This window comes from Mobula birostris, chromosome 1 (genome assembly GCF_030028105.1).
Source record: "Mobula birostris isolate sMobBir1 chromosome 1, sMobBir1.hap1, whole genome shotgun sequence".
NCBI classification, from domain to species: Eukaryota; Metazoa; Chordata; class Chondrichthyes; order Myliobatiformes; family Myliobatidae; genus Mobula; species Mobula birostris.
Genome location: NC_092370.1, coordinates 100,077,673 through 100,102,279, shown reverse-complemented (window position 1 = coordinate 100,102,279; position 24,607 = coordinate 100,077,673). Strand labels below are relative to the sequence as shown.

Sequence of the window (24,607 nt, the reverse complement as noted above, 5' to 3'; positions counted from 1 at the left end):
ATAATTGCTTTTCCCTTTCTTTTGTTCCTAAAATAATTTGGGTGAGGTGTTGGGAGACAGTGAAGTTAAGATTTTTTAAAATATGTATGCCAAACATGGTTGCTAGAGTATCTTCAACGTCAGGTAATTGTGCATGTGGAGTGTATTTTACCAAAAGATTTGTCATTTTCATTTAGTAAATGGACCAATACCAAGTAGCTTTTTAACGCAGACTTACTCTTGGCAACTTCACGGTACTCCAGTGTGAGTGGGTACTCCTGGAGTAGAGTTCTTATTGAAGATTAAGCTGCTGAGGTACGATTGTGTGCCACCTGTAGCAACTCAAGTCAATACATGCCTGGATCATGGCAGGTCAATATGCAGGTGGAAATAACTGGATGCTCTCCAGCCAGGTGAAGTACAGTTTGATCTCTTGAATGTACCTGAACCATTCATCCTGACTCTGGGGTTACACGTTTTTTTTTTAACATTTTGTTTTGCACAGGAGTCGTGAGGTTCATCAAAGTTGAGAAGAGTCAATGATTCCCAATTTTTTTTCTTTGTTTCTGGCTATTGCTTTAATATAAAGAAAAACAAATGTCTGATCTCTGCGAGAGTACTAATCTTTGTTTCCAGTAACTGCCACTGAGTTTTTATAGTTGATTTTTTGCAAACAAGTCATGACGAGAAATTATTTTTCTTCTTTTCCTATTTCCTGATCAATCCTATTTCCTGATCAATCTCTCAGTATTACCTGTCCTTCCTCACACTTGAATAATTTTACTGAGGCACACAGTTCCTTTTTGTTCTCTCTGTCCTTTTTCACTCTCTCTGCAAATTAAAATAACCAGGAAACTGGAGGTCCATGAGTCAGACCTCATCAGGGGATGAGGTGGAGAGGGTCAATAGCTTTCAATTCCTCAGTGTTATCATTTCAGAGGATCTATCCTCAGCCCAGCATATTAAGTGCATTTACGAAGAAAACACAGCAGCTTAACTAACTTACAAAGATATGGTATGGCATCTAAAGCTTTGAGAAATTTCTATAAAATTTTGATGGAGAGTACATTGACTTGGTGTGTCACAGCCCAGTATGAAAACACCAATGCCACTGAATGGAAAATCTTACAAAAGGTAGTAGATACTGCCCAGTCCATCACGGTTAAAGCCCTTCCCACTACTGAGCACATCTCCGTGGAGAATTGTTGCAGGAAAGCAGGGTCCATCATCGGGGACCCCCACCATGCAGGTCATGCTCCCTTCTTGCTTCTGCCTTCAGGAAGAAGATACAAGAGCCTCAGTACTCCCAGCACCAGGTTCAGGAACAGTTATTACCCCACAACCATCAGGGGTAATAACTTCACTCATCTTCATACCCCATCACTGAACTGCTCCCACAACCCATGGACTTGCTTTCAAGGAGCCTTCATCTTTTGTTCTTGATACTTATTGCATTATTTATTATTATTATTTATTTTTTCTCTTCTGTATTTGCACTGTTTGTTGTCTTTTGTACACTGGTTGTCCATCCAGTTAGGCATTGTCTTCATTGATTCTATTACGGTTATGGAATTTACTGAGTATATACCAAGAAACTGAATCTTGGGGTTCTATATGGTGACATGTATTTACTTCGATAAGTTTACTATGAACTTTGAATTTGAACTTTTCTCTCTTTGCCAGTTCTGATTAAGAACCTTTTGAGCTGAAGTATTAACTCTCTCTCTCCATCTATAGAAGTTGTCTTGTTGAATATTTTCAGTATTTTGTTTTTATTTTAGATTGCATTTTTAAAAAAGTCATTACACAAATTTATCCCAAGACATTTCATTAAGTGCACCACTTGGTTATGCTTATTTATCAACTTTAATCTATTGCTTGTTGTATTGAAGCACACAAGTGACTCCAGAACTTGTCTGATCTCATTTTCGAGTAGGGCATGTGTTAACTTTAGCTACCACCCCGTCCACTCCTTATCCACCCCTAAACACAGGCTACTGCTAAAATTTCCCGTGGCAGGTGTTATGTTCCAGATTATAACCAATCTTTGGATGAAAATGTTCTCCATTAGATCCAAAGCTCTTACCCCTTACTTTTAATCTCGGCCCCTTGGTTTAGACATTTCCCTCAAAGCCTGTCCCACTTACTTTTGAAGTAACTGATCATTATTGTTTCCATCCTCTCCACAAGCACATCAGTTTTATTTGCTGCACGAAAGGAAATTTTTCTTCACACTCTCCCGTCTCTTGTTCAAAATGTTAAACCTTAAGTCTGTATCTCCTAGTCCTTCTATCTTCAGCTAATGAGCAGAGTATTTATTTATCTCCCTCAGTTAAAACTATGATGATATCCGTTTCAGCTTTCATGGCTTCCTTGAAAGCAATCCCAGCTGCTCCATTCCAACTTACAAGCAATACTCTCTCTTATTTACAAAATATTAAGTAAATCTCCTCTGCACCCTCTCTAGGATCTTCAGATTCTCTTTCTTTATCAGATTCAGTTTCATTTTATTTATGATATGTACATTAAATCATAAGTGAAATGTGTTGTTTTGTGTTAATAGCCACCACACCAAGTGATGTGCTGGGGGTAGCCTGCAAGTGTCACCACACATTCTGTTGCTAACGTACCATGCCCACAGAACAACAAAGTGGAACACCACAAGCAACAAAACCGCAAAACAAGCCACATTCCTCCCACCCACCCGCTCACTCGCGCAAAACCCCTCCAACCCTAGAACAAAGAGTCCCTGAACTCAAGTCTCCAGCCTCCAGTGGACAAGGATTCCGCCATTGGGCTTCAATTCCTCAGCAGAGGTGTAGTGGACTTGGGGCTCCAGCCATCAGATCTCGATTGCTGGACATTAGGGTTTCAGTTTTCAGTATCGATCCAAGACTTGCTGATAGAATTGAATGAAGACCCCAAATAATGGGCTTTGAATGCAGACCCTTTGTGACCAGGACCTTGTACACTAGGCCTCCTATACCAGACCCTCTGATGACTGGGACACTAAACACTAGGACTTGAATGCCAGAGGCTCCAATGATTGGGACCCTGAATAGTTGGCCTCAAATGCCACACTTGCCTATGGCAGGACCCTGAACACAATCTGGTCTCTCCAATTCGCATACCTAGGGGGTTGCCGTCATTCATACTTCCTACCCACCAGGAATTTCAATATCAGCACCTGCTCTGACTCACTGATCTGGGAGATAGGGCTTCCATTCCTTGCTCTCGCTGTTCTGCCAGCCTGTTGTCCCACTACAGCTGCCCTTTGTCCCACATCCACATCACTGGTCTTTGAATGTGGAGCAGAGAGCTGACCTCCGATCCTTATACACTTGTCTCCAACCTGACTTGATTTCTAACTCCCTGTTGTCTTCAAAACCTTCTGAAGCACCTTCAATAATTCCAAAAGACTGAAGTAGGGAAAATACTGAAAGGCTTTGATTCGCAGTAAATTACGATTTCCGTGCTAACTGTCTGCCCCCGGGCTGAGGGGAAGGAGCAAAGCGAAATCACCTTTATTCAGGGGTCTGTGGGAGGAGCCATGGGGGCAGTCAGCAGAGGGGCGAGTCTAGACAGTTAACCCAGTTACAACATATATATGGTTTACCACACCTTCCCTACAAATTAAAGACAACTTCTCATTCTTGCTAAAGTGTAGTGACAGCAAAAAGATGTAGTGACCTCATTGCGGCCTCAGGACAACTTTATGAAGGTTTATCGTAACTTTCTGCTTTTTGCTCATTACTTCTCCTAGTGAAGCCCAGATTACTGCTCTGCCAACTGCTCTCACAACAGAAACACAAAAATCTACAGGTGCTATAAAATCCAAAGCAACACACACAAAGTGCTGGAGGAACTCAACAGGTCGAGCAGCATCTATAAAAATGAGGATCAGTCGACGTTTCGGAACAAGACCCTTCTTCAGGACTGGAAAAGGAAGGGGTAAGGTGCCAGAATAAAAAAGTTGGGGAGTGGGGAAGTGGAATGAGGATAACTAGAATGTAATAGGTGAAGCCAGGTGAGTAGGAAAGGCAAAGGGCTGGGGAGGAAAGAGTCTGATAGGAGAGGAGACGGGACCATTGGAAAAAGGGAAGGAGGGGACCTAGGGGAGGTGATGGACAGGTGAGAAGAGGAAGAGGCCAGAGTGTGGAATTGAAGAAGAGGGAAGTTGGAGGGATTTTTTTTAACAAAAAAGAAAAATTGATATTCATGTCAGCAGGTTGAAGGGACCCAGATGGAATATAAAGTGCTGGTCTTACACTCTGAGATTGGCCTCATCATGGCAGGAGAGGAGGCCATGGATTGAGATGTCGGAACAGGAGTGAGAATGGAAATTACAATGCTTAACCACCGGTAAGTTAAGCTTCTGACCGATGGAACAGAGGTGCTCAACAAAGCAGTCCCCCAGTTTATAGTGGATCTCACCAATGTAGAGGAGGCCACATCAGGAGTCAGGAGCACCAGACATAATAGACGACCCCAGAAGGTTCGCAGGTGACGTATTGCTTCGCCTGGAAAGAGCGTTTCAGGTGCTGAATGGAGGTGTGGGAGGAGTTGAACGGACAGGGTTCAGAACTTTGGCTGCTTGTAGGGATAAGTGCCGGGAAGGCAATTAGTGGGAGAGAACGAATGGACAAGTAAATCAGGATGGGAGCAATCCCTGTGGAAAGTGGAGCTGTGGGGAGGTGAAGATGTGTTTGGTCGGATCCCTTTGAAGCTGGTGGAAACTGTGGCAAATGATATGTTCGATGCAGAGGCTGATGGGTGGTAGGTTAGGACAAGAGGAACTCTATCACTGTTGAGGCTTCAGGAAGATTGGGAGAGTCTGGATGTTTGGGAAATCGAGGAGATGTGGGTGAGGGCAGCACCAGTGATCTTTCTCTCAATATATCTCCTCATTTTCAGAAAAATATGTAAATGAACCTCAGATCTTTCGAACATTGTTATTAAATTGATACTGCATCTTCTAATCCTTCTCACACCTTCTTCCAGTGAACTCCCATTTTCTAATAGTTTGTTGTTAGCCTACTCATGTCCTGCTGCTGTTATTTAGTGATAAACTGTCTGCACACTTTCAAATTTATATCATCAACCAGGTTTAAATTCTTACTCCGTCGTTCAATATTGCCTTTTTACATTAACTTTAATAATGAAACCCAAATTACTGCTTTATCGACTTTTCCTTCAATATATTAAATAGATCTTGCCACCTTTAGAATATACAGTATACTCATTTCAGACTTTTATAATGCTATCACTAAATTAATATTGCCATTTATACAAATCAAATTCTTGGGGAACTTCATTATGTGCAGTTCTTTGATTATCCCAGCTCATTGTCCTTAAACTGAATTTGTACCGAAGCTGACACTAACTCCATTTGCAAGAGTCTCAAATTTGTTGCCTTTAAAAAAAAAATTAGAACTTTGTCAAATGTGAAGTGAAGAAGAAACCATTTGCAGCCTGTGAGTCAAAGATATGAAATGGAGAGAGAAGAGAGAACTAGGATTAAGAATGACTGCATACATTCTCATACTGGACCTCATAATGCCTCAGAGCTGCCCTTTCTCATAATAGCCAATGGAGTTCCTAAGTGGAGGTTAAAACGTACATTTGTTTTATCTTTCTTCAGTTCTTTCCAGCTTATATTTTTTTACCTCTTGAAAGAAAAATGGGACTGTCAGTGAATTTGTGTGGTTGAGGTGGCCATCCTCGTTCAATGTGTGAAACTTAAGATTCTGCCCATTGAAGGGCTGAGTCTTAATGATAGTTTGTAGATAAGTGTCTGTTGAGGTCTAGTGAATTGTACAGTAAATGCAGTTCTACAAGGGATTGAATACAAATTTTTGAAGACTACCATTTCTGTGTGATTTTTTTTTTCTCTCTTGCATTGCATCAATGTTCCTGGAACGATACTTCTACCTTTGACGTCTGTCATTACCTCTTATTACATAAGAACATAAGAAATAGGAGCAGGAGTAGGCCATCCGGCCCATTGAGCCTGCCCCGCCATTCAATAAGGTCATGACTGATCTGTCCGTAAACTCCACTCCATCTACCAGCCGTTTTCCCATAACCTTTAATTCCCTTACTTATGTAAAAACATATCTAACTGTTTCTTAAATATAGTTAGTGAGGAAGCCTCTTGAACATATCCACCCTTGTGTGGCTACAGAATATCTAAAAACTTCTGCCTATGTTTCTAATGGATTCCGTAACATTAACTTTCTCCTTCCACAGATGTTGTCTGACCTGCTGTGTGCTTGTAGTATTTTTCTACTTTTGTTTCAGATTTCCTGCACCTGCAGTGTTTTTATTTTCTTCCCCCGTAGGTCGCTGGAAAAACTTGGTTGTCTCTCTGTGACACATTTCTCCAAGTATTGCAAATTAGTTTCACTTTATTTAATGTAAAGCACCACTGACTGTAGCCACCTAGCATTTTCCCTTTATGGTGTGTAGTTAGTATTTAAATAGTGTTGCCTACATTCACTACTGATCCCTCTACAGAGACATGGAGGCAATGAACTGCATAGGTACCACTGGGTATTCACAGAAGCCAATTAAAACAGCAGACAGAAATAATGTTATTGCTTCGATGCAATGAGTTGGCCTGATTTAATTGCATATTACTATCGCAATGCCCTTTATCAAAGGCTGTCAAATTTAACAATTCTGTTATTCCTATAGTAACAGTTGTATAAGTTCACAAGAATGTAAGAAATAGAAGCAGAAGTCTGTTCTTCACTTTCCTGCTATTCAGTTAGATCATGACAGATCTTTTACTACAGTGCGTTTTCCTGCACTTTTCCCATTTTCTGTAATTGCCTTTCCATCTAAAAATCTATCTGCCTTTGGAAAATTTACTCAGCGCATGAGCTTCCATAGACACCATGGGGTGAGACACCAAGTACATAAACAGAAATGTGGTCTCACCAAGGCCTCACATAATTGCAATAAAATAATTTTATTCTTGTTCTGGTAACATTGTCTTGGAATAAAAATCAACATACTGTTTGCCTCTAAATAGTGTTGCCTACATTCACTACTGATGTCTCTACAGAGACATGGAGGCAATGAACTGCATAGGTACCACTGGGTATTCACAGAAGCCAATCAAAACAGCAGACAGAGCTTGTATTAAGTTTCACTGATCTATGTACAAGCACTAAATGAAACTGAACCTTCAATTTCCCACCACTATGAAGTTACTTAACTATTCTATTTTTTCAACCAATGTCAATAACCTCATTTTTTTGACATCATCTCACATCTGTCACATCCTCCCCTGTTCGCTTAGCCTGCTTTTCTCCTGCTAAAGCCTTGTTGTATCTTCCATGCTACCACCCAGTTTGAGGTCACAAGCAAACTTGGATATATTACACATAGTTCTGCTACCCATTGATATAAATTACTGACAATATATATAATGTTCTGGTAAAGGGTTCACTGTTAACGTTGTAGGGTATTTCATGTAATGGTCTTTCTGCAGAAACAGTATTGGGGTTATGGTTAGAGATAATGGTTGCTTCAGAATGTGAGCCATTCAGTCAAGAGCGCGGGTTTTTTTTTGTGTGTGGCTGACACTGGTGTGAGCTATGCTCTTTGTTTGGCAGGAGATAAAGAAGATGCTGGAGAGAACCAGTTGTAGATTTGGACCCGATGGGGACTGTGATTCAGTGCAGTAAGGTGAGGAGTCTACTGAGTATTGGTGAATATGACTTTTGGAAGAGTTGACCTCCAGCCTGTGCACACTTGACTGTTTAATTATGATGACCCCTTTTGCTCTTTTCTTTCTTTACTTTACCAACCACTTAGTTAAGTTAATATTCTAAATATACTTCCTTTAATTGTATGCGGTGTATTGTCTGTTATTTCCTGGCAACGAGTTGTAACACGGTTGCCAGTCACACAGCACTCCCACTAACCGGGATTTGGATGGGAAAGATGTCCCAATCCCACGGATTTTGGGGGACCGGAGTGTGTATTCCCTAGAATAGCGCGGCCCGAGAACGGTGGGTCTTTTGGCGCAGAGTCGGAAGGCTGCCAGCGAGGGCTAATGAGCAGTTTCCAGAGAAACCCGAGAAAGCAGTGTTACAAGTACTGGCAAACTCTTGGCTATAGCCTTCCAAGTAGAAAATTGCCTATTTGTTCCGACTGTCTATTTTGTGATATTGAGCCAACCCTTAGCCCATGCCAGTATATTTGTCCAGATGGTGTGATCCATGTTTGGTTAATAACCTTTCGTGCATTTAATGGTCATCTGAATGACTGAGGCTAATGTATTGATTCTCCAAGATCTATTTTGCTCATTGTAACCTCTGTAAACTAACAGATTTGTCAATTATGTTTAGTCTTCTATAGATGCATATTGCATTTGCCAATGCTTTTATTATGGTTCACCTGACAACTCCACACACAATTCATGCTCAACCAAGAGAGATGAAAAATGAGAGTCCTATTCTAAGATGCTGTGGATAATCCACTGTCAATGATGAACTTTTCAAACAGGCCATGAGCTGAAAAGTAAATCCTTGACAGTTTATTTACAGAAACTCGTGGTTTAGGACCTCTGCCATGTTACAATGTCTTTGAAGTAAGAGTCATTGTAGAACTAACAAAATTGCTCATAAGTGGCCAAGACTGATTTAAGCAGTCATTTGAAAGTATAAATAACATTGGAAATAATACCACCTTTAGATTACAGATCAACTGTTCCATCACAGCATCTTTGTCATGCTAACGATTGAATATGAAATCTTTCTTTTTTGACTAAACTGAATGGAAATGTTACAATGAAAGGGGAACATTGCCTGTGTCAAATTGTCATAAGAATTGGTTTGGATTACAGATAAAGAAGCTCAGAGAGAGGGAGCAAACCGAAAGAGTTGTAGGGAAAAAAAATTCTGAATAGACACCATGGAGAGCACTGTCTTAAAGTAATGATAATAAAATATATCGCAACAAGTAATATAGAGCTCGAGGGTAGCTTGCAAGCAAAACACAGACAGGATTGACAACTTATTGATAACGTGTGTGTAAGTGTGTAAAATGCCTGGAGTTGCAATTAAAGATTATAGCAGTACTAGGTAGAGAGTAAGAGGTCTGATGAAAATACAATAACGAGAATACTTATACCTTTTGTAGTTTCATGTTGTTTGTCATCATATTTCTAGATTGTAAATTTATATTATGTTTAATTGTGGGTTTTTTTGGGTTTTAATAAACTTAAAGGGGTTTTGGGTTGTGATTTTTAAATGCACTTTTACCACATTAATAGAAAGAATTCTAGCATTTTGTACATGCTGTTGTTTGTTTGTTCTGTTGTTTCCCATTTTCTGTGGCCTCCGCCGGTCGTGGTGGACCATGGGTCCTGTGCCTGTGTTAGTCATTGGTTTGTCGAGCAGCGTCGACTGTGGCTGTTGAGGCCGATCCTGGAACGGCAGGCTCTACCACAAATGCTGCATGTGTCGGGTGTTGTGGAATTGGTGTCTGCTGTGCTCTCTGTTTAGCCCTCCGCTCCTCGAACTGACTCAGGATCACTCTTTCGCCTTGCTCTCGGTGTTGCTGAAGAGTACCTCGCCATTTGTTGCGGTCTACTGTCTAAGTAATAATCAGGTGTGAGATCCAGTGCAATCCTTTGATCATGTATATATTACAGAGTGCAAATGCGCTGTTTAAGAAGAATTTCAAATTAACCTGGCACGTCATTTAGAGCTCTTCACTTCTCGAGTATTACTCTGCATGTTACCACGTAAGGAATTCATGAGAATAAAGATATCACACTGGTGATGAGGTAGCATTGGAACAGAATGGTGTCCAAAGCAGCAAAATGAGTAAAGGTTTTGAATTGCCTTGCACCTCTGTGACAGGCTGAATCACAACACCTCAGTGCAGATTGGAAGAGATAGGTCTTGAGTCAGACTTAAACACAGTTGAATTGTTACTAAGCTCAACTCTGTTAGAACAGGAACAGAGAAAGATGGCAGCACAGATAATCTGACTATATCGCTGTGATGGTATTGGGTTTGCTGACCATGAAGTTCCAAACTCAAATGAAGATCTTCAGCCTGTCTGATATAGATAATACCACTTGGCACATCAAATAGCTGAACTATTAATATTTGGAAGATGTATGTACTGAGAGGGTCAATACCCTTACTAAAGGGAGGTTATACTGTATCCAAAGGCAAGATTACTTCCCTCTTCATCCTCCATAGCACGTTTAGTTGCCAATACCCACTAGTTGAGCGGTGAGTTCCTCCTCCCTACCAAGGGGAAGATACTTCCAGCTAACATAGCAGATTAAATAGAGTTTGTTTATTTTTAGTGATACTTAGTGATGCTTAAATCCAGTCAAAATTCTTAAAGCACATTTCAAACTCGGAGTTTTCCAAATTACAATTTCTCAAACAAAGGATTCCAAAACACAGACACAATTCCAATAAGCTAAAAAGATATAAGCTGTCTTTTAACTTCAGACTGATTATTGCTTGCTATTTACATTATGAACTGAAGACTGGCTACCGTTTATGACAAGAACCTCAACAAAGCATATTGGTTGAAATTTTAACTTATTCATTTACTCAAAAACAAATCTTTGATCGCTGCAAGTGTCAGCTGCTTTGCTAGAAAGCTGAGCTTGACAAAAAGGACCCCTGGTTCTGCACAGTGAATATCCATCATACGGTTGATAAGAAAAGTGGAACCTTTCTTCAACAGGAAGAAGGTTGTGTACTTAAGTTTTAGGAAGCAATGATCATAGAGGGTTCTTAAGAGTTACAAGGTTGCCAGGGAGGAGCTTAAGAGGAGACTTGGGAGGCGTATGAAGGAGTTGGTGAGTAGGATTAAGGAAAACCCCAAGGTGTTCTACACAACCCCAGTGAATGGGAACTTGACAAATGTCAGGTCAGCATAATTCTATCTAATATGCTGGAACATGTCCAGGTTAAGAAAAAACATGTTTTGTAAAATATAACAATAGATCGATTGGAGGAGGGGTGGTGGTTTCTGTGGGAAGTGAGGGAAGAGGTTGTTGCACCTTTGGCAATGAGCTTGCTGAAGTACCAGAAGATTGGAAGATGGCAATATTATTCCCTTGTTCATGGAAGTTAACAGGGATAACTCTGGGTTGTAGACCAGTGTGTCCTACATCAGTGATGAGAAAACTTTTGGTGAAGATTCTTAGAAACATTATGAGCATTTATAAAATCATAGACTGATGAGGGATGGTCAATATAGCTTTACGGGGGCAGGTTGTGCCTCCTAAACCAATCGACTTCTCGGAGGAAATGACAGAACTAATTAATGAATGGCTGATGTGGTGTATAGGGATTTTAGTTTGACAAGGATCCCCTGCTGGTGTAACAAGAGAGCAATGGATGGTGGTGAACCCAAGTGTAGGGGAAGGTCTAAAATAAACTGACTCAAAATAAACAAGACAACACAAACAATCCAAAGGCAAAATCACGAACAGTAGTACTAGCCATACAACTCCTACGACTGAACACTGAGGCCTTTAAGTACAGATTTTCCATGAAGGAATGTGGCAGGCAATAATTAGCAGTCTTGGGTCATAAAGGGGCAGCAGCAGCTAATCATTCTCCAGGGAATTGGAGCATTGAAACTTGGATACCTGCCACTGTTGGGTTGGGACCTTAACAGTACATCCCTCCTACAGCTAGCTCCTGTCGGCCCAGGGTGATCAGGATGGTGCTAATGAACCTTCCCTATCAAAGTAGGGTCCAGGCTATCCCGTGGAGGAATCCAGCTTCTTCCTTCATGAGGCACATACCTCCCAATCCATGAGACACTGCTTTTTTACTTTGAACAATGTGGATGTGCAAAAGTCATTGGACTATGTTGGTGTGTTGTCACTCAACAATTCTGGGAGGTGGAGAAGGTTTGGGATGGAGCTGGAACTCAAGGGCTAGAGATAGGATATGTAGTATGTGGGGCCAAGCTGCATAGTGCTTGGGAATTGGAGACATTTGGCCACTGGGTTGGCACAATGCAGAATTTTGAATGGACCGATGTAACAAGCGGCCAAATTTCTCGATTCAACCCACATGAGAGCCAGATTTGCCAAATGGAAAGTCTATCTTCTGCAGTGGTTGGCCTGGTCTTGTTGCTATAAGTTGGCTGGCCAACAACATCTCTCACTTCAGCCCAGTTCTGGCAATAACTTTCTACCAGTTGGTTTTCTGATGGAAGCCTAACCTCCATTTCTTGTTCTGGGAACAGTAGAGGGCAATGCCGAAATTGGCATTTGAAAGGGGCTATCCTGACAGACTCATGCGGAAGTGTGTTATGTGTAAGCTGCACCCATATCAGGTTGTTACTCCACGATGTAGGCTAGACATCTGAGTGTTGGCCTTGTCCGTTAGTCCATTGGTCTGTGGGTGGAACCTGGATGACAGACTAGCAGAGGCCCCAATAAGCTCAAAAAAGCCTTCCAAAGCCTAGAAACAAATTGGAGGTTGCAATCAGAGACAATGAGCTGGTGGAAGATGTGCTGTAACATGAGCTTGATGGTCTTTGAAGCTGCTGGTAGTTTTGGAAGGGTTATAAAGTGGCAGTCTTTGGAGAATCAGTCTATAAGGCAAGCAGGAAGGAGCTTAAGAAGGAAATTAGGAGAGCCAGAAGGGGCCATGAGAAACACTTGGCGGACAGGATTAAGGAGAACCCCAAGGCATTCTACAAGTATGTGAAGAGCAAGAGGATGAGATGAGAGAGAATAGGACCAATCAAGTGTGACAGTGGAAATGTGTGTATGGAACCGGAGGAGATAGCAGAGGTACTTAATGAATACTAATGGGGAAGTAAGTTTTTTTTCCAGTGTGGTGGTCCTGGTGTGAATGCTACGTTGCCTCCTTGATGGAAATGGGGCAAACAGTCCATGAGCCAGGTGGATGTGTCCCTTCATAATATTACTGGCATTTTCTAGCACCTTTCTGAATATATGTCCTTGATGGCCGTGATGCAATGGGACAGTTTTAACGGTTTTGAAGTCCTATATAGCTCAACTTTTCCTTATAAAGCATGCTCCTTGGTCTAGGCAACATCCCAGTAAATCCCTGCACCCACTCTGCACAGCTTCAGCTATTTTATGCATTCCTTGCAGAGATCAAACCTTCCCTTCCCCACCCCCAGGTGACCAAGGGTGGTTGGTGCAGTGAGCAGAGCAGAGAACCTAGTTCAATCGTGACCCCAGGTGCTGTTTGTAGACTGCTTGGACCATGGAGATGAAATGGTCTCTCTGGCTCTCTCCCCTAAGAAGCTGCCTGAACTGCTGAGTGTGCTTCTGGCATTTTCTGTTTTCATCTCCGGTTTACACCATCTGAATTTCTTTCACCCTCTAATTCTTGAATGCACATCTCTGAAAAGTCTGTGCATATCAGAATCAGGTTTAATGACACTGGCATCTGTCGTGAAATGTATAGTTTTGCAGTAGCAGTACATTGCAATATATAATTATTTAATAAACTATGAATTACGAAAAGGAATGTATATAAAATTAGTAGTGGAAGAAGAGTGAATAAAAGTTTAGGAAGTGTTCGTAGCTTCACTGTCCATTCAGGAAACTGATGAAGGAATTGTTCTTCAAACATTGAGTGTGTGTCTTCAGGCTCCTGTACCTCCCTCTTGATGGTAGCAATGAGGAGAGGGCATGTCCTGGGTGATAGGGGTCCTTAATGATGAATGCCAGCTTTTTCAGGTGTCACCTTCTGAAGGTTTCCTCAATGCTGGGGAATCTCTTGCCCATGATGGAGCTGGCTGAGTTTACAACTTTCTGCAGCTTTTTGTGATCCTGTCCAGCGACCCCCTTCATACTAGATGATAATGCAACTCGTTAAATGCTCTCCATGGTAATTCAAAACAGTGATGACGGGCTACCCCGGCGTGTGCACGCCGTGAAATGGTGAGGGAGGCTCTAGAAAAATGATAAATTCAAGACTCTGCAGATTTTTGAAATCTAGAGCAACACTCACACCCAAAGTGTCGGAGGAACTCAGCAGGTCAGCCAGCATACGAGACCCTCCATTGTTTGGGGTCGAATCCTGATGTTGTGTTCCAGCTCTCTACATTGCCGATATGCCAGTCAGGGCAATAGGATATGGAGAGTAAGCTGTTACCCATGCAGCAGACTCCCTCTCTCCATGCGGCTTATGAATCCAAAGTAAGGGCAGAGACTGATACAATTTGGCACGAGTGGTGACGCAGGCATTGCCAGTCAGCATTGAACTCAATGGAAAACTGCTTTTGGGAGTCCAACTCTGGATTTTTCCTCGGGGTTTACTACTGAAGCCGTCCTCGCGAGTGGGTAAACTGCAGCTGGAGGAATTGTGAGTGGGTAAACTGCAGACGGAGGAATTGTGAGCCTACTATAAGCCTACTGACTCTCACAGCTATCTGGACTATTCCTCTTCTCACCCTGTCTCTTACAAAAACGCCATCCCCTTCTCGCAATTCCTCCGTCTCCGCCACATCTGCTCTCAGGTTGAGGCTTTTCATTCTAGGACGAGGGAGATGTCTTCCTTTTTTAAAGAAAGGGGCTTCCCTTCCTCCACTATCAAGTCTGCTCTTAAACGCATCTCCCCCATTTCACGTACATCTGCTCTCACTCCATCCTCTCGCCACCCCACTAGGAATAGGGTTCCCCTGGTCCTCACCTACCACCCCACCAGCCTCCGGGTCTAACATATTATTCTCCGTAACTTCCGCCACCTCCAACGGGATCCCACCACTAAGCACGTCGTTCCCTCCCCCCCCCCCCCGCATTCTGCAGGGATCGCTCCCTACACAGCTCCCTTGTCCATTTGTCCCCCCCATCCCTCCCCACTGATCTCCCTCCTGGCACTTATCCGTGTAAGCGGAACAAGTGCTACACATGCCCTTACACTTCCTCCCTTACCACCATTCAGGGCCCCAAACAGTCCTTCCAGGTGAGGCAACACTTCACCTGTGAGTCGACTGGGGTGATATACTGCGTCCGGTGCTCCCGATGTGGCCTTTTATATATTGGTGAGACCCGACGCAGACTGGGAGACCGCTTTGCTGAACATCTGCGCTCTGTCCGCCAGAGAAAGCAGGATCTCCCAGTGGCCACACATTTTAATTCCACATCCCATTCCCATTCTGACATGTCCATCCACGGCCTCCTGTACTGTAAAGATGAAGCCACACTCAGGTTGGAGGAACAACACCTTATCTAACGTCTGGGTAGCCTCCAACCTGATGGCATGAACATCGACTTCTCTAACTTCCGCTAAGGCCCCACCTCCCCCTCGTACCTTATCTGTTACTCATTTTTATGCACACATTCTTTCTCTCACTCTCCTTTTTCTCCCTCTGTCCCTCTGAGTATACCTCTTGCCCATCCTCTGGGTCCCCCCCCCCCCTTTGTCTTTCTTCCCGGACCTCCTGTCCCATGATCCTCTTGTATCCCCTTTTGCCTATCACCTGTCCAGCTCTTGGCTCTATCCCTCCCCCTCCTGTCTTCTCCTGTCATTTTGGATCTCCCCCTCCCACTCCAACCTTCAAATCCCTTACTCACTCTTCTTTCAGTTAGTCCTGACGAAGGGTCTCGGCCTGAAACGTCAACTGCACCTCTCCCTACAGATGCTGCCTGGCCTGCTGCGTTCACCAGCAACTTTGATTTGTGTTGCCTCCCATATAACCCCCCACCTTAAATTCCTCCATATACCTGTCTAGTAGTCTCTTAAGTTTCATAAGTGTATCTGCCTCCACCTTTGACTCAGGCAGTGCATTCCACGCACCAACCACGCTCTGAGTGGAAAAAACATTCCTCTAATATCCCCCTTGAATTTCCCACCCCTTACCTTAAAGCCATGTCCTCTTGTATTGAGCAGTGGTGCTCTGGGGAAGAGGCGCTGGCTGTCCACTCTATCTATTCCTCTTAATATCTTGTATACCTCTATCATGTCTCCTCTCATCCTCCTTCTCTCCAAAGAGTAAAGCCCAAGCTCCTTTAATCTCTGATCATAGTGCATACTCTCTAAACCAGGCAGCATCCTGGTAGATTTCCTCTGTACCCTTTCCAATGCTTCCACATCCTTCCTACAGTGAGGTAACCAGAGCTGGACACAGTACTCCCAAGTGTGGCCAAACCAGAGTTTTATGGAGCTGCATCATTACCTCACGTAACTACGTGTTTTTTCTAACCGTGCTTTATGTACAGTTTTTGGAGGACAATATGAAGTTCGCTACAGTTTCCCTTGAACTTAAAACACCTCACCCATTTTATTTGTGAAAACCAACATTGATGACCCTTATTCCCTAAGATGATCCCAGAGTTATTGAACCGGCCAATGTGGTCTCTCCGAAAATTGCAGTTTTGGGAGTGAAATGCCCTTGCTTGGTTTGTACAAGCCATGGCCTAATTCGTGCAGTGAGAAATATCCATGGATGGCACCAGATATTAATACATAGTAAAAAGTTCTATTCAAAAGGTTCAAAGGAACATCTAAACAAGCCTGATTCATTTTGGAAACAATTCCTGTGGACTGATGAAGTTAAAATAGAACTTTTTGGCTGCAATGAGCAAAGGTATGTTTGGAGAAAAAAGGGTGTAGAGTTTCATGAAAAGAACCCCTTTCCAACTGTTAAGCATGGGGGTGGATCGATCATGCTTTGGGCTTATGTTGCAGCCAGTGGCATGGGGAACATTTACTGGTAGTGGGAAGAATGAATTCAATTAAATACCAGCAAATTGTGGAAGAAAAAATCACAGCGTCTGGAAAAAAGCGGAATATGAAAAGAGGATGGCATCAACAACAGGATAATGATCCTAAGCATACCTCAAAATCCACAATGGACTACCTCAAGAGGCGCAAGCTGAAGGTTTTGCCATGGCCCTCACAGTCCCCTGACCTAAACATCATCGAGAATCTGTGGATAGACCTCAAAAGAGCAGTGCATGCAAGACGGCCCAAGAATCTCACAGAATTAGAAGTGTTTTGCAAGGAAGAATGGGCAAAAATCTCCCAAACAAGAATTGAAGGTCTATTAGCTGACTACAAAAGGCGTTTACAAGCTGTGATACTTGCCAAAGGGGGTGTTACTAAGTACTGCCATGCAGGGTGCCCAAACTTTTGCTTCAGGCCCTTTTCCTTTTTTGTTATTTTGAAACTGTAAAAGATGGAAATAAAAGTTTTCTTAAAATATTAAAGAAATATGTTATCTTTAACTTTATGCCATTTGGAAATTAGTTCATCTTTTACTCGCTTAGCTGTTCACAGTAACAGAAATTTTGACCGGGGTGCCCAAACTTTTGCATGCCACTGTATCCTTCAAAACCTTCCCAATCCATGTACATCTAGCTATCTTTTAAAAGTTGTTATTGTACCTGCCTCAACCACCATCTCCCACAGCTCATTCCACAAAGATGTCACTCATTGACTAAGAAATGAAGATGCCCCTCAAGTTCTTATTAAATCTTTCCCCCGTCACCTTAAACATATACCCCATAGTCCTCGATTCCCTAATCCTTAGGAAAGACTGTGTGCACTCGCTGTCTATGTCCCTCATGATTTTATAAACTTCAATAAAGTCAATTCTTAGTCTGCTACAGTTCCCTTCCTGACCAGCACAGCCTCTCCTGAAAACTCAAGCCCTCAACAACTGACAAAATTCTTGTAATCCTTTTCTACGTTCTTTTCAGATAAATAACATCTTTCCTGTAACAGTGTTCACAGGATTCAGTATCAGAATCAGGCTTCTTATGAAGGACATGGAGGTAAAAATTACTATAAATTATGATATAAATGAAGAGTACAAAATTAAATGGTTGTTCATGGGTTCATGGACCATTCAGAAATTTGAAGGTCAAGAGGTAGAAGCAGTTTCTGAATTGTTGAATGTGGTTTACAGGCTCCTGAAGCTCCTCCCTGACGGTAGGAATGAGAAGAGGGCAGTTCCTGGATGGTCTTCCTGAGGCACGATGTTTTAGGAAACATAGAAAACATAGAAATGTAAGTTGAGAACATGCTATGCTGATACAAATGACACAATTCAATGTGTGTATTGATGTTGTGATGTCGATGTGACAAATGAAGCTAATCATTTAAATCGCACAACTGCCGATGCTTTCCATGCACCCACCACTCTCTGTGTAAACATTTTATATCTGACATACCCCTATGCAGTACCTTCCTCCAATCACCTTCAAAAACTGCCCCCTTGTATTAGCCATTTCTGCACTCTGGTTATCCACTGGATCAGTTTATCTCATATTATTCTGCATTGTTTTTGTGTACATTGTTTCAGTGTACTGTGTAATGATTTGAGCTGTATCAGCAGTATCAAAAACAAACCTTTCACTGTATCTTGGTCCATGTGACAATAATAAACCAATACCAGTACCATAGAGTTGCTTCCCACCAGTGGGCGCACATGAGGCCTGGGTCCCCATCAACGAGGAGGAATTGTGTGGACATCATTTGAGAAACAGAGTGCTCCATTACTGTCCCCTTGCTGTAGACAGAAGCTTGGTCTCCATGCCAACACGATGTGGTGTTTGATTCCAGGTCACTCCCTACCCTCCCACCCTGTTCTTGAGGAGTCATTGCAGCATAGAACAGAAGGTGGTCATGGTGCAGCACATGAAATCTATCCTGGGGGACAAGATGCTCTACAATACCTTGATCGGGAAGATGCCCTCACCTGAGGTAAGGAGCGGAGTGGGCTTTATTCAGACAACAGGCACCAACCGGACAGGACCCTGCTGATAAGTACATTTCTGTGGACCTTGTAACATCTGCCATCTCCCCATCCACCAAGATCATGTTGTGTCCGATTGGGAATCCTGCGGATGTACACTCGAGCTCTGCTGAGGACGGTCTCGGTCTGACACCTTTGCCTGGGCTGTTGAAGGTGGAGCATATCCCAGCAACACTGGAAACGATGCAGAAATACTATTCATTGCTCCTGAGATGGTAAGTCTATCTGAAGAAGGAAATGTTTTACAGGCTGGGAGAATGTGTAGATTCAGCAATGGCATGTCAGGAGGCTGCAAAACCAGATCCAGGTTGACTTGTCACACCTACGTTGAAATATATAGTGAAATGCAGTTTGTGTTCACAGCCAACACCCCCAAGGATGTGCTGGGGCAGCCCACAGATGAAGTCACACATTGCAGAGCCAACATACCTGTAGTGTGCCCAGAAACCTTGTTAAAACAACAGAGAACACAACAAAATGGAATAGAGCGAGTGACAAAACAACAGCAGCAAAACAAACCCTTCCCTCATTCTGTCCACACACACACACACCCACCCATCTCTAGTGTTCAGTGTCCAGTGGACTTGAACTTGCAGACATGGAGCCTTTGCTGACTCAATCTTATAGAGGGGTATAAAGTCATGAGAGGTATAGAAAGGGTCACTGCAGACACACCTTCTGTTTCCTTATTTTGAGTAATCTGGAACTGCAGGACACGGGAGAGGAAAGAGATTTAATAGGAAACTGACGGGAAACCTTTTCACTCAGTGTCGTCATTACATGGAATGAGCCGCCAGGTGAGGAGGTGACTACACGAGCAACATTTAAATGATACTTGGACAGCTATATGGACAGGAAAGGTCCCAAAGGATATAGGCAAAACACTGGCAAGTAAATCTAAATGAGAATCTTCGTCAGCATGCATGAGTTGGGCTGAAAGGCCTGTTACCGTGCTGTATGACCCTATGCTCACTGATTGGTTGCTTCTTGGCCTTGTGATGGGTGTAGCAACTGAAGGGAGAGATCTTGGTGAAGGTCCAGAGGGTAAATTAACTAGCTGATGAAATTGATGAGAACAGGGAGGACTTGTATAGACATGAGGCTGCTGAAATGGAGGAAGAATGTAAGTAAGCAGAAGCTTAAATTAAAGGTGGGTCCCCTCTTCCTTCCAGTCCTTGTCAATTGATTCTGTCTCTCTCTTCCTTATTCATTCACCCAGTGACCCCACATTTCCTGACTTGCTCCATCATCCCCTCACTCACTCTCCCCCTTCCCCCTCATTCAATCCCTCCTTCACTCACTGCCTCCACTCATTCTCCCTTTCTTCACATATTCACTATTTCCCTCCTTCCTCTCAGCTTCACTCCCTCTTACTCACTTGCTCACTCACCTCACCCATGCTTGCTCACTCCCTCATTTAACCCCTCCCTCTTCTGCACTCTCCTTTCATTCATTCACTCCCTCCCTCCTTCAGTCATTTAGATTCAGATTCTTTTATTTACCACATGTACAGAGAAACGTGGAGTGAAATGTGTTGGGTTCTGGTGTCCAATCCCAGTGTCCTCTGGAATGTGTCCCGATACATCCTCACTGTGGAATGCGTGGGTTTACTCTGGGCCCTCTGGTCACATGTCACTGGCTGGAGAACAAACATTTTAGGTTGGCATGATGCTTTTGTGTTAATATCCATGTCGTACTTTCCAGAAGGAAACTTTTGAAAGAGGCAATTTGCCTTCATCAGTCAGGGCATTGAGTTGAGGAGGTGGGATGTTTTATTGAAGATGAATGTATTAGCCACATGTACATTGAAGGATACAGTAAAATGTCATGTTTTGCATCAAATGAAATCAGCAAAGATTTTGCAGGGCAGACCACAAATGTTACCACACTTCCAGTGCCAGCATATAATGCCCACAGCTCACTAACTCTAACCCGTACGCTTATCTTTGGAATGTGAGAGGAAACATTTGTATGGAGGTCTGCATAGGTATGTTCTATTGAGGCAGAGAAAGGGTGGTAGAGTTAAAGAACCATGGTGTACAAAGTATGTAGAAAATCTCATTAAGAAGAAAAGCCTACGGCAGATTCTTACTCTTGCGAGTACAGGGAAGAGTTATCAGAAGTTCCGCATGTATAAACCCTTTCACTTCCGGGATCATTCCTGTGTACCACATCTGGACCCTCACAAATGCCATCATGTCCTGGCTCAGATCAGGGGCCCCAGACTGTTCACAATACTTCAAATGCGGTCTGACCAATGCCTTATGAATTCTCTGCATTACATCCTAGATCTCTCCTCTCAAAATGAGTAGTAACATTGCATTTGACTTCCATACCACTGACAGAGCGCAATAGCTCGGTGAAAACTAACTCAGTCCCATACAGACAGGGAGGGTGATTATTACACATCTCGGATACGTTCAGGGTGGCAGCCAAACGAACAACTGTAAAATGTGACAATAAATGAACTTGAACATCTCACCATAATTTTACTGAACACACACACCACGAATGCATTTTAAAAACGAGCAATAAGTAGCGTTGGATGTTGTTTACTTGGATTTTCAGAACACCTTTGAAATGGTGCTGCATGGACTGCTCAACAAGGTATATTACAGCAAAAATACCAGCATGAGCAGAAGGCACAGTAGGAATTAAGGGAGCCTTTTTCTGATGGGCTGCCGGTGACTGGTGGTGTTCTGCAGGGGGTGGTGTTGGAACCACCTCTTCTTACAGGGTACATCTTTCTTGACATGTGCTGACTGGGAGAATGCACAATCCTCAAGCTGTGATGTACGCCAGTGCTCCGCACAATTACAAAATAAACATTCCCATTTTAACCTCCCTATATCACTATCTCCCAAAGAAGGCAAGGATAAGTGGTGAGTGTGGTAAAATTATTTTTAATTAACATGTGGAGAGTATCTCACAATGTTCGCCATCGATCAGCTCCTGACTTGGTGAGTAATCCCTTCTCTGTCCTCTGACCAGTGTTAAATGTGAATACATGCGGATAATGAAAGGGTCAGGAAGTACATTTGAGCTCCATTCTCAGGCCCCAGAAACAACCCCAATCCCCTTCTCTCTGTTTCACCCTCCCCCCTCCCACTTCCCTGTTCTTTGTTTCAATCTACCCCAACCCAAGCCAGCTGTCCCTCTGTCCTTCTCCAGCTGCTCAAGGGGACTCTCTGTTCCAGCTCCTGGTGAGTCAGGAATCCCAGCGGAGGAGATCATGGCGGTGAGGATTCAGTCGATCCTGATGTTGACGAAGAGTGAGGCTGCGGGCAGGGGGTCGCCGTTTGCTGACAGAAGGTGGATGTGGCGGTACCCTGAGAATAGAACAGAGAGAGGGGTAATCACATAGTAACCCAAACGCCCAACATCCTTGGAGTTTTGAGTAGATTTGGCACTCCCAATAACCCTGTCCACCATCTCAACAGTGAACTATTTCTTGTTTACTTGTGCTGTACACCACATGCACTTTCAACTACATTTTATTAACTCATTTGTGTTAATACTTTGGTTTCTGTGCTACGTGTCTGATATGTTCTGTGGGTGCACCACGGTCCAAAGGAACATTGTTTAATTTGTCAGATGAGAATAAATTTGAACTGGAGCTTTTACCTCCAATTCTCCCTTTCTTACACCCCGTTCCCTTTCCCATTTTATTGTCATTCCATTGGGACATGGGCTCAGAGCTGTGCTGGCTGTTCCACCATTACAAGCATTGCATTGCTTGCTGGTGCACAGATTCTGCCGTCAGCATTAGAAATATGTCCCTTGCTGCCTCACTGGGGATGGTGGCATTGATCAGAAATGTGGGACTGCCTCAGTCATCAAAGACAGATATGGAGGCCCCACCCTCTCCTCCCTGGCTCAATGTGGAACTAATATCCTAAGCCAGATGTGAAGGACCCACATTCTCCTCTCCGGCCAGCTGTAAGACCAATTCCTTCAGCCAGATACTTCTTATTGTTTTATTTAGTCAGGGATACGATCTGAAATAGGCTCTTCCATCCCACCAAGCTGTGCCGACGAGAAACCTTACCCTCATCCCAGGAATAATTAGTCACCTAACCATGACAGCTTTAGATTGTGTGAGCAAGCTAGAGCACCCAGAGGCTGCTTATTCTTGTGACTCACGTCTGGACGCTCTGCAATTCCAGCACATTTTCTCCTGGCTGAAGGGCCCATAACTGCTCACAATACACAAGTGTGGTCTGACAAACAACTTACAAAGCCTCTGTATCCCATCCTTGTTCTTATATTCTTGTCCTCATGAAATGAGCTTTAACAGCAGGCTTCTCTGGCTGAGGGAGAGTGAAGAATGGGACAAAGCACATGACCCCATTTCTGGAGAAGGGGTGGGTCTCAGTGAGCCAGATCTGGCTCTCTCACCGCCCAAACTCTCCACACTCTTCCCTCCACTCCTTCCAGTTTTAAAGGGGTGGGGTCTTGATACAATACCTTGCTGTAAGCTAGTGAATGGTAGTGTGAACTGTCCGATGAAGTCATTCCTCGAGGAGTCGTTATAGTCCTGAACCAAGAAACGAACAAAGGCCAGCTCGGGCACACACACGTCGAACTGAAAGCATATGTTCCACATGGGGTTGAAACCTGAAACAGTGAAGGGGAAGATGGGTCAGACACAATGCCAACAGTAATACCTCCAGCATGAACATGGGTTCAAATCCAGACAACACTGGCTCAGAAAGGATATTGTAAGTATGAACACAGTCGTTTCCACGTATTGATCTCAGTAGTTTCAAAAGATGCTGCTATCCAGAGCAATACACACAAAATGCTGGAGGAACTCAGCAGGTCTGGCAGCATCTATGAAAGAGAATCAACAGTCAATACTTCAGGATGAGACCATTTACCAGGACTGTAAAGGAAGGGGGAAGATGGCAGAATAATAAAGTAGTAGGAGGGGAAGAAGGTGATAGACAGGAGGGGTTGCAGTAAGAAGCTGGGAGACGATAGGTGGAAAAGGCAAAGGGCTGGAGGAGGAGGAGTCTGATAAGGAGAGGAGAGGAGAGCAGACCTTGGCAGAGGAGGAGAAAGTAGGGACACTGGGGAGGGAGGGATATGCAGGAGGGGAGAAGAGGGAAAAGGCCAGAGTGCGAAATTGAAGAAAAGGGAAGGAAGAGGGGAAGAAAGTTCCAGAACTTGGAGAAATCAATGTTCGTGGCATTAGATGGGAAGCTACATAAAAGGAATAAGAGCTGCTGCTCCACGAACCTGAAAGTGGCATCGTCATGGCAGAAATCAAAGCTGTCAGAGTGAGTTTTTTTTGGGTATGTGGTTTGTTTACACTTAAATGACTTTGGCCACCAGTGTATTTGACAATGCGCTTCCTCAAAAGGTGTGAATACCAGATGCTTCTGGCACCATAGTTTGACCAGATGCTGTAGTTTCAAAGACAGTATTATCTATACATTATTGTCTATAGCTTTTTAAGTAGCGATTGCCTTTGTGTTTAGCATATAAATATCGAGCCCACATTGAGCTAGCAGACCTTTCTGCGGAAAGCGTCTCCGTCTGTAAGGTGCCTGCTGTACCTTGTTGTGTCGAGTAAAGAAGCTGCTTTGTGTCTACCAGTGACTCTGTCTCTCTGGTGATTTCATCCACCCCACAACAGCCATGGAACAACATGTTGGAATAGGAATTAATATTGTTGGTCACTGATGAATTCTGCTTTTTGTGGATAGAGCAGAGGTACTCGACCAAACAGTGCCCCAATCTACAATAGATTTCACCAAGCTGGAGAAGGCTGCATCAAGAGGGCTGGTAACAGCAGGTGAACACAACAGCTTCACGGGTGGTGTTGCTTCACCCGGAAGGGCTGTTTGAGGCCCAGAATGAAGGTGAGCGAGGAGGT

The 24,607-nt window shown here is 43.4% G+C and overlaps 1 protein-coding gene across 1 annotated transcript in view; it reads right to left on the bottom strand.

Moving 5' to 3' along the window:
- Positions 1-21,972: 21,972 nt before the first annotated feature.
- LOC140189414 (1-phosphatidylinositol 4,5-bisphosphate phosphodiesterase delta-1-like) overlaps positions 21,973-24,607 on the bottom strand; it is a 42,111-nt gene continuing 39,476 nt past the window's right edge. The window contains exons 14-15 of the mRNA XM_072246117.1: positions 23,194-23,343; positions 21,973-22,055 (exon numbers count right to left, since the gene is read on the bottom strand). Coding sequence (XP_072102218.1) covers positions 21,973-22,055; positions 23,194-23,343 — 233 coding nt within the window. The remainder of the gene's footprint in view (positions 22,056-23,193; positions 23,344-24,607) is intronic.